The sequence below is a fragment of the Mus musculus genome, chromosome X (assembly GCF_000001635.26).
Source record: "Mus musculus strain C57BL/6J chromosome X, GRCm38.p6 C57BL/6J".
Lineage (NCBI taxonomy): Eukaryota > Metazoa > Chordata > Mammalia > Rodentia > Muridae > Mus > Mus musculus.
The window spans coordinates 7,367,718-7,378,398 of record NC_000086.7 but is presented as its reverse complement, the minus strand read 5'-3'; the positions used below and the strand labels follow the sequence as shown (position 1 = coordinate 7,378,398).

Sequence of the window (10,681 nt, the reverse complement as noted above, 5' to 3'; positions counted from 1 at the left end):
TAAACCAAGTTTTACATAAACACACAAAAATTTACTAGGGATTGTCATTTACTCTTTTGCCACCTTGTGGACAGAACAGTATTTTAACTCCTAGGCTCATGAAGCTGTCTTTCTTAAGGTCTTCTGTAGGTTTATGCAGGTCTTTGTGAGGCAGAGGCGGTGATGTCTGCCCAGGACTAAGTCCAGACTATACAAGCTCTATACCTGTAAAGATTATGGTGACTTGTATCACTGGTGATTAAAGTAAAGGAAGAATACAATGAGGAAATGAATGTAAGAAAATAATCACTAAGTTGCAAAATTTCCAATGAGGGGCAACTTTTTTTTTTTAAAGAAAAGTACTCAACTACTATTTATTCATTCATTCATCCATTCATTCATTTATTTATTTATTTAAATATTTGGTGCTTCTTTTCTGCTAGTTGTCCTAAAGCCACTTCTTTAGCATGTGTGTTCCTTTTAGGAAAGCCAAATCTAATCCTGGGGTGTCTTTGGCTCAGTGCTCTTAATACATAGTACATAGCTCTTAGTGCCTGGCCATAGATGGTGGGGTGAATGATGGCAGAGCCCCCCACTTCCAGAGTTTTCTGGCCTTGGCAGTGCCCAGGTTCCTCTGTGAGCTTCACAGGAAGCTGATGAGTAGTGGGGCAACTGGGTTACATAGCCATTATTCAGCAGCAGGACTCCTAAGCATGGCGATCTTTAGATTTCTTTGTTGGTTGGTAGCCTGTGAGGATAGGATGAACGTTCTCCTTCCTTGCCTTCTTCACTCGTGCTCCATGAGCTCAGTCATTCTTAGCAGCTGCATCATTCCTTTGGTAGCCATACTGGTTGGACTTCCTCTAGTTGCAGGTGACAAAGGGCAGGCATTTGTTGGAAGGACACTTCAAGGAATTGAAAACAGAGCTGACTTAGGGAAGGCAGGCACTAAGGTAGCCTTAGGCTAGCTAGGAACCACACAGCCTCCATAAGGGCTCCAGCTCCCTGACTAATCCCCAAGGAGTATGTCTTTGCTTCCTCTATGAAGCATGACTCAGGTGGAGGCTGATTTCCAATGCTGACCAGGGATGCTTTGTAGACAGCAGAGCCCCCTAGAGTAGGACCATCCATGTGCACCAGGTACAGCCGGCTGTCACACTGAGGCACTGGACTCTTCTTAGCTCACTCTCTCCCCACGTGCTGATCCCTGCCTTTGGCTGCACCCTCCAGAAGCAGCAGTTGCAGCTGCTTCTGACATCCCCACTCTGCCCAAGACCTGAGCTGTTTGTTCTGGACTCATTCTTCCTGGGCTCTATGATGCTGCTTTTCATACAGCAGGCCCCCAGACTCTCTCCTCACTGGCAGCTCCAAAGATACCCGCTTTATTCCTACGTGCTGCCCACCCAAGACTCTGCTAAATCTTATGGGTCTCAGACTTTGTAGTTTGGGTTCCTTGCAGCGTAAGGGAGGTGCAACCTGTAGGAACAGCCTTGCAGTGTCTGGTTTCCCCTGCTGGCCTTGGAGTGACTGTTTCTGCCCACAGGCTGCTCAGTATCTGGAGTGCTGTATCTGGAGGCCAGCTGTCAACCAGTCATCCCACCCAGGGCCTTTGGAGCCTGAGTGGGAGGCAAGGAGCCAGCACAGGATGGGCTGATAAGTTTCTCAAAGAGACATGTCCCTTCAGGTGGAGCGGCCTTGGGAGCACTGTTGTCCCTCTAGATCTGGGGTTCAGGCTGGTCCCCAGTAAAGTTTGAGCTTCATCGTTTCTGGGAGAGCAGGAGTTGGACCTAGAGGGGGAGACTGAGACATGTTGGGGGTACGTTCAGCTGCTGGAGGCAGGTTCAGCCGCTGGAATGATGGATGTCGGAGCTCCCGCCTTTATTCTCAAGTACCAGACTGTGAAGGGATATTTTATGGCCTCAGAAACGTTTCTAGACAAGACAACCCTTCGGGCCCCCCGCCCCACAGGCTAGGGGAAGCTGCACCCTTGAGGGCAGTACTAGAGGGGAGGAGACCGCCTAGGGGGTCAGAGCAGCGATTGGAGCGGAGAGCTGGAAGCGCCTTAAAGAGACTGCGCGGTCCCCGCCCCACTTCCCGCCAGCCTCAATGAATTAGAGCTGTGTTTCCCAAACTTGCCTGATCACTAGCAGTTTCTCCGGCCCTAGTTAGAGATCCAGGTTCCGGAGTACCTCCCTTCAAGAGTCTGATTCAGTAGGCCTGCGGGTGGAGCCGAGGAATCTGTAATTTTAACACGCTCCCCCACGTGATTGTCGTGAACCAGCAAGTTTGGGAAATATTGAATTAAAGGAAACGGGGCCTGGCTGCAGAAGCGGCCTCCGCTAGGGGGCTTCGGCGGGAGCATTCCCGGGGGCGTCGCCTGCTTCCGCTGCCGCCTCCTTCAGTGAAAGTCCCTTTTGGGTCCAGCTGCCACAACCACCGCGCTCCCTCAGTCCGGACGGGGACACCCCAGGTCTGCGTGGCCCCCGCGCCACCACGCCCAGTGGCCGCCCGAGCCCCACGAGCAGGGGGAGGAGTCGCAGCCAGTGGAGGCGGAGGAGGCTGGAGGAGGCGGAGACGGCGGAGACGGGAGAGAAGGCATAGAGGAAGGTGGAGGCGGAGAAGGTGGAGGGGAAGGTGGAGGCGGCCGGGAAGGTGGACGCCACCGGGAAGGTGGAGACAGCAGGGAAGGTGGACGCCACCGGGAAGGTGGAGATCGCGGAGGGTCCGGGCCGCGGGGCTGAGCTCAAGCTGGAGCTGGAGCAGGAGCCCGAGCCGGAGCCCGAGCCGGAGCCCGAGCGGGAGCCCGAGCGGGAGCCCGAGCCGGAGCCGGAGCGGGAGCCCGAGCCGGAGCCCCAGCCAGAGCCCGAGCCGGAGCCCGAGCCCGAGCCCCAGCCGGAGCCGGAACCCGAACAGAAGCCGGAGCCCGAGCCGGAGCCCGAACCCGAGCCCTTACAGGAGCCTGAGCCTGAGCCTGAGCCTGAGCCTGAGCCTGAGCCTGAGAGGCAGCCCGAGAAGGAGCCGAAGGATGAGAACCCAGCGCAGAGCGGTGTTGGCGGCAGCGGCGACGAGGTTCCTCCCCCCACCCTTCCCTCCGACCCTCCGCGGCCCCCTGATCCCTCTCCGCGTCGCAGTCGTGCCCCGCGCCGCCGACCCCGGCCCCGGCCCCAGACTAGGCTTCGTACCCCGCCGCAGCCTAGGCCACGGCCCCCACCCCGGCCCCGGCCCCGGCGTGGTCCTGGGGGCGGATGCCTGGATGTGGATTTTGCTGTGGGGCCACCAGGTTGTTCCCACGTGAACAGCTTTAAGGTGGGAGAGAACTGGAGGCAGGAATTGCGGGTTATCTACCAGTGCTTCGTGTGGTGTGGAACCCCAGAGACCAGGAAAAGCAAGGCAAAGTCGTGCGTCTGCCATGTGTGTGGCACCCATTTAAACAGACTCCACTCTTGCCTTTCCTGCGTCTTCTTTGGCTGCTTCACAGAGAAACACATCCACGAGCACGCTGAGACAAAACAGCACAACTTAGCGGTAGATCTTTATTATGGAGGCATATACTGCTTCATGTGTAAAGACTATGTGTATGACATAGACATTGAGCAAATTGCCAAAGAAGAGCAAGGAGAAGCCTTGAAATTACAAGCGTCCACCTCGACAGAGGTTTCTCAGCAACAGTGTTCAGTGCCGGGACTTGGGGAGAAATATCCCACCTGGGAAACGACCAAACCTGAACTAGAACTTCTGGGGCACAACCCACGGAGAAGAAGGATCGCCTCCAGCTTTACCATCGGCTTACGAGGACTAATTAATCTTGGCAACACGTGTTTTATGAACTGCATTGTCCAGGCCTTGACCCACACTCCAATACTGAGAGATTTCTTTCTCTCTGACAGGCACCGGTGTGAAATGCCCAGCCCTGAGTTGTGTCTGGTCTGTGAGATGTCGTCGCTCTTTCGGGAGCTGTATTCTGGAAACCCATCTCCTCATGTGCCCTATAAGTTACTGCACCTGGTGTGGATACACGCTCGTCATCTAGCAGGGTACAGGCAGCAGGATGCCCACGAGTTCCTCATCGCTGCGCTAGATGTCCTGCATAGGCACTGCAAAGGTGACGATGTTGGCAAGGTGGCCAGCAACCCCAACCACTGTAACTGCATCATAGACCAAATCTTCACAGGTGGCCTGCAGTCCGATGTCACCTGTCAAGCCTGCCATGGTGTCTCCACCACTATAGACCCATGCTGGGACATTAGTCTGGACTTGCCTGGCTCTTGCACATCCTTCTGGCCCATGAGCCCTGGGAGGGAGAGCAGTTTGAATGGCGAAAGCCACATCCCAGGCATCACCACTCTCACGGACTGCTTGCGAAGGTTTACAAGGCCAGAGCACTTAGGAAGTAGTGCCAAAATCAAGTGTGGTAGTTGCCAAAGCTACCAAGAATCTACCAAACAGCTCACTATGAAGAAGTTACCAGTAGTTGCCTGCTTTCATTTCAAACGGTTTGAACACTCAGCGAAACAGAGGCGCAAGATCACTACGTACATTTCCTTTCCTCTGGAGCTGGATATGACACCATTTATGGCGTCAAGTAAAGAGACCCGGGTGAATGGACAGTTGCAGCTCCCAACCAATAGTGCGAACAACGAGAATAAGTATTCCTTGTTTGCTGTGGTTAATCACCAAGGAACCTTGGAGAGTGGCCACTACACCAGCTTCATTCGGCACCACAGGGACCAGTGGTTCAAGTGTGATGATGCCGTAATCACCAAGGCCAGTATTAAGGATGTGCTGGACAGTGAAGGGTATTTACTGTTCTATCACAAACAGGTCCTGGAACCTGAGCCAGAAAAGGTGAAAGAAATGACTCCACAAGCCTACTGAAGCACCACACAGGCCTACCTAGAATGGAAGATGACACCAGTACTACACCAGGCATCGAGATTTAATTGATCTATGTGACTGAGGCCGATGGGCCTTGCTGAGTAAGAATTGAACAGTATCCAGTGTCCCAAAAAGTCCTGATCAGAAGAGAAATAAATAGGAGGGGAGGGAGAAGAGGCTCTAGCCTAAGCAGTCATGTGAAGGAAATTAAGTGGCAGGAGTGTTCTGGATGGGGAAGGGTAGGCAGAGCAGGGAAATTGTGACACTGGTTCATATCCTATATTCCTCCAAAAGATTGTGTGGGAAGGTGTAGGGGGGAGGGGGGTGGTGTTGGGGTGTGTGTGTGCCCTTGTAACTGTAAAACATCTTTCTCCATGGGTGTCTCAGCTTCAATTGACCAATCATGTAACAGCCACATGTTTGTGGGGGGAGGGGAATGAAAAAGTTTCTTAAAATGTAGCCCATTGTGTACATGGGGATGAAAGCAGAGACATGGAGGAGGCGAGGATATCTCATTGACAAACACCTTTGCCAGTTTCTTTGTATTCGTGATTTTTGTGCTATGAAATGCAGTATTAAAAACAAGAAAGCTCACCTGGGCTAGCGAAAGAAGAAATAACCAGGCTTATGGAAGGGGAGCGGCAGATGCTCCAAAAGTAGAGAGGGCTAGAAATGCTGTAAGATAAGCAATTAACAAGGACAGGCCTCAGCTGACAGTGTAGGTGTGTGTGTATGTGTGTGTGTTTATGTGTGTGTGTATGTGTGTATTTTTTTTAAAGCTGTATGATGTACTTGAGCAAATCAGTGAACCTCTTTGTGATTCTTTTCTCATCTGTATCATGCAGATAATTCCTACCTTAAAGGGTCGCTGTTAAAGATAAATGATATACAATGTGTCAAAGTCAAAGGCTTGGAACTTTGTAGAGACTCAGTAAACTGTTTGTTGGCTCTGAATCTGAATTTTATTTGGACTGGGCCAGAATGTATCGGAGGTGAATACCAATCCCACCTGAGACCTGTGGACAGAAATGACACCACCATGTCACATGCAGTCATAAACAAGATCAATCTTAATTCTCCCCAGGGCATGGACCCCACTGTTGTGTATAGGCCACCATAATCAGTGTCATACCTCTGATTGATTGGGGGCAGAGGAGCACAACTATCACATTTTGTCCCTTTAGAAAGACAATGACATTGTTTTAATGACTCAGGCATCCACCCGATAGTGTTTGGTGGTTTGGGGTGTTTTGTTGTGCCTTCAGAAAGCATTGTGAGCGTAGCTCCAGTATTTACCAGCAAGCAGAGATCAGAAGACTTCCAAAATTCGGGGCTCCATCAGCTTAGCGATGCTGGCAGAATGGCTTGCTCCACTGGACAGAGCAGCCTGGAGAGAGGTAAGCTGAAACAGATGGGAAGACCTCGGGATAGGGAAAACTCTGTGCATCCTTTCCTCAGCCCTGGTTACAAAAAGTAGCTGTTGCCTGGAAAGTCCTGGGACTTAGCTCAATGTGGATCAGATGCATGGGCATTGGATCCATTGTCTCTAATAAAAGGGGTGGGGTTCCCAACAGCTTCCCAAGTTTACTTAGTGGCCAACTCATTTGGAAATACAGGCTTAGATGGTTGTGGGTAGAATCCATTGATCTCATAATTTTTGTTTATTTTGATATAGGGTTGAACCCAGGGCCTTGCATGTGCTAGGCAAGCACTCTGCCCCTGAGCTATATCTCCTAGCACATCTGAGTCCTTGTGAAGGCAGGAGCAGCGGTTTCTTTTGGATCCTGGGTTACATCTTCAGCCCCTGGCACATAGTTCCTGGCATATAACGAGCAGGTACTTAAAACATTTACTGGATGGATGGATGGATGGATGGATGGATGGATGGATGGAACATACTCCTTCCTTCCATTATTATCCAAATGCTTTTAATACCACAGTCCTTAGAAGAAAATGGTTTGCTGTTATTTAGGGTGTTTTTTTTTTTTTTTTTTTTTTTAGGATGGGGAGGTAAATGGGCAGTTTCAGATACCATTTGGTCAGTTATTTGGCCAATCTAGGGGGATGGGATTGGTAGCCCTGTTGAGGAAGACACAGCTATGTCCCCATTCTTCATTTCTGCCATGTGAAGAATTCACTCAGATGTGTGCCAGCAGATTTTGACTGCTTGCACAGAAATTGTCCTTTAACATTTCCAAGTGTTTAATTTGGAAACAAATTCAAACTCACAGAAAATGTATAAAAATAATAAAAACACCCTTTTGCACTCTACCCATTAACATTCTCTTTATCATCTCATATATGCATTTATGTGTGTGTGTGTGTGTACAAACTCAATATGGATAAAGTACATATATCAGGACCCTTTGTGCCAAAACACTTCAATGGGCATTTCCTAAGAATAGACATGTACCATATATCACCATGTGAAACTTTAGACAAGAGAACATTTTTTTTTGAGACAGGGTTTCTCTGTGTAGCCTTAGCTGTCCTGGAACTCACTCTGTAGACCAGGCTGACCTTGAACTCAGAAATCCACCTGCCTCTGCCTCCTAAGTGCTGTGATTAAAGGTGTGCGCCACCACTGCCTGGCACAAATGAACATTTTTACAATGTTTAATTTGTCATTTTAAAGCCATGTTTCTCCATTGACCACTAAATATCCTGAATATCATCATAGGATCTTGTCTAGGGTAAGGTGTTAAGGATTTGTCAAGTACTTTCAGTCTCCTTCAACCAGGAACATTTCCACAGCCCTTGTCTTACGGCATACACATTTTTTAACAGAAAGTTCCTCATTTTGAGGTTTTCTGATACAGAAGCATTCATGTAAATGTCCTGTGCTCAGGAATAGTTGTAAGTGGAATCCACTGATTGATGAGCAGTGAAGCTGAACTTGTTCCTTTGGTAGAAGGCACAGACCACCAGGGCATCTATGGCTGGTACTTCCTGGCCAAACCTCACATCTGTGTCTGAAAAACAACAACCAACACCCTGTCCTTCAGCAACAGACCAACTGTCCCACTGCAAAACCTAGTCCTATGTCTTTGCTCATTACTAACCCCCAAGCTGAGTCATGGAAATATGATGGTGGTCCAGGGCACACTTTTAAATCATGCCACTGCGGGACCCAGAACAGCATCTATTCAGCAGGTATGTATTAGCCTGGAGTCCAAACTGAGATTCAGGCATGGGCATGCCTGACACATGACCAGGCATCTTCACAATTGGGGGTGCAAAGTGGATCAGAAGGTAACACTCAGGCATATTCACTAATGTTCTCACGTTGAGTACATGGGTAGTGGTAGTGGAGGGGGGAGAAATAACTACATCTTAAGCAGCTATATGGACAGAGTACACAGAATAAGGAAGAATGTTCTGCAAGATGGTGAAAAATAAACTGTCTTGTGACCTATTGAGCTATGAAACACAACTGGGTTATTTTTACCTGAGCTGGTATTTCTATGTGAGCACATAGGTGCAAAATCCAGTAAAGCTCATTCTTTGCCTCCACATATAGTCACAATGTGCAGAAAGAATTGGTTTCTGTGTATATGATCTGGCCCTAGAAGAACACAGGTAAAAGATGGCTGCTTGTGACTAAGGTGTTTAGTTACCCACAGAACTGACAATGAAGGACCACAGGATACAGTCCTACATTACACCCATTACATGTTCTTTCTACAGTCTCTGGGCTGTAATCTGATTGGAGTTCCAGAGTTTTGTCACTGCCAGTTTCCTAGAATAGCCAGATGCTAGAACTGACTCTGGCCTGCAGGTCACTTTGGTAAATGCCTCACCATACTCTCTGAGGGCCCATAAAGGATGCTATCAACTAGAAGCTCTTTCCAATCAGAAAACAGTGGCATCCATACACCACAGGTCGTCACTGTGGTAGAGCCAGTGCTGGGAATTGCTTGCTCCAATTTCCATTTCACACCTAGGAGTGAAGGCTCAGATCCTCTTGACAGTATGCAGCTCAGGACTCAGAGTAGTCTGTCATTTCACAGTTAACATCCCCTGCAAATTGCCCATGTATTGAGCAGTTTTCGTGCTGGAGTGCATTAAACAGACAGCATGCACATATTATTTAGAACATGATGAATTTCTGCAGATGAACACATCCCTGTAAATAGCATTCAGGTTGAGAAACAGAGTATACTAGTGATTGGGAATTGCCAATCCTAACTTTGTTTGCTGTGGGTCAGCCTTGCCTGTCTTTGTATGGAGGCAAAATTAATTGGTCAGGATGAAATCTTTTATGCGGGGCTTCTTTTGCTCAGTATAGTTTGGTATAGTTTACCAATTCCAAGGAAGCCAGGCTGTTATGAAGTTGGATTTCAGGGTTATCTATAATCTCACTCAGGTACCCCCACCCCCTTTCAGTGGAAGCTTGGGTAAATATCCAGAAATATCACTCTTGGACAATATTACCAAGTTTTTCCTGATAAGTGAACAGGATGCTATGCACTAATAAGCTCTCCAACAAATGTCAGAGTCACAAGAATTATATAGTTATGAACTGATGGCTCACTCATAATCGGAGGGTTTGAGGTTTACTAGGTAGGGAATGCATGTCTGCCACATTCCCAGGTGATGGTCATGTTGACTCTCAGACCACATTTTGGGAGCCACTGATCTTGCCTGTTTGTTTTTACTTAGTGGTACTTTGAAACCTAAGGATTCTACAACGATGCTCTTGGGAACACCTTAGGAAACAAGGGTTGGGGGAGGAGTAGGTTAGTAATCAAGGACCAAACAGCTCAACCACATTTCAACCACAGCAGTTACTTTTGTTTTATATTTTGGGGGCTCCTAGGAATATTTGAAGAAAGGACTCTGCTGCTAAAATGTTTAAAGGTTGCCAATCACTGTGCTCAGAAAATTTATACCTTGGGACAATAATATAGTTGAACTACATGGTTAGTAGCTCTGGAATATAATCCAACATCCTACAGAGATCAACATTTTATATGCCTGTTATCTAGATGCTTCTGGAGGGGGGCAGCTTCTTTGTCTCGTAAATAAGTGGTTTTTTTTTCCTGTAGATAAAATTGATAAGGAAAAAGTGTAATTATAAAGGTGCAAAATCATGTGTGTGAAAGTAGGGCTTCTGGCAACATTGCCATGATATGAATAGCGCCTGCCCCAGTACCAACACATATTAACATGAGATGAACTGGAAAGAAATTTTAAATTTCTGTAAAATGTCTAGAAAAAGAAAAAGAAGCCAGCAACACTACAACCATGCAATATGGTTTTAGTTCCAGGTATCAGACCCTAGGGGCTAGATGCTTTGAGCTGTGAGTCAGTGCTCACACAGGTATCAGCTGCATAGCTTCAAGGCCACCAAAGCAAGAAAAGTTGCAGCTGCTATCTTAGGTTGAAGTCTTTAGTAGATTGGCTTGTCCATTAAATGGGAGTTAGACAATAAGTAATTACTGATGTTATGTTGAGTAACCAAGACAAAGAAAATCCCTGGTTCTGTCATGTGTGAATGTGGACGTCTAAATTTATACCCCCCACCCTGTGTCTTATAGAATCCACATGTTGAAACATTAAAATATATAGAACATAAGCAAAATCAAACAATACATTTTGACAAACCAGGCCATGTAGAACCTTCATAGAAAAATAAGTATCTACTGAAGATGTGCTTAGAAATAAGCAACAGTAAGCATACAGTCCCTGCAGGATATATGCACACATGTAAATGTTTCAGTGAAACCTATTAATTACTACACTTAATATGTGCTAATAGTAATAGTAAGAGAATTGATTGCTTTCTGGGACCAAGTCTCACAGATTTTGTTCAATTTCAAGTGTT

General features: G+C 47.6%; 1 protein-coding gene and 1 long non-coding RNA gene across 2 annotated transcripts; one reads left to right on the top strand and one right to left on the bottom strand.

Annotated features, from left to right (window-relative positions):
- Positions 1 to 356: 356 nt before the first annotated feature.
- Gm14379 (predicted gene 14379) lies at positions 357 to 2,474 on the bottom strand. Its single transcript, NR_026741.1, has 2 exons — positions 2,116 to 2,474; positions 357 to 1,875 (listed from the first exon to the last, which is right to left on the bottom strand). It is a non-coding gene; the product is annotated as a predicted gene 14379 (long non-coding RNA).
- Positions 2,475 to 2,568: 94 nt separating this feature from the next.
- Positions 2,569 to 5,808, top strand: Usp27x (ubiquitin specific peptidase 27, X chromosome). Its single transcript, NM_019461.4, has one exon. The coding sequence runs from the start codon at positions 3,538 to 3,540 to the stop codon at positions 4,852 to 4,854; it is 1,317 nt and encodes a 438-aa protein (NP_062334.2). The 5' UTR covers positions 2,569 to 3,537; the 3' UTR covers positions 4,855 to 5,808.
- Positions 5,809 to 10,681: the final 4,873 nt, after the last annotated feature.

Coding starts and splice junctions, on each gene's coding strand:
- Usp27x (NM_019461.4), top strand. CDS start 3,538: ATGTGTAAAGACTATGTGTATGACATAGACATTGAGCAAATTGCCAAA.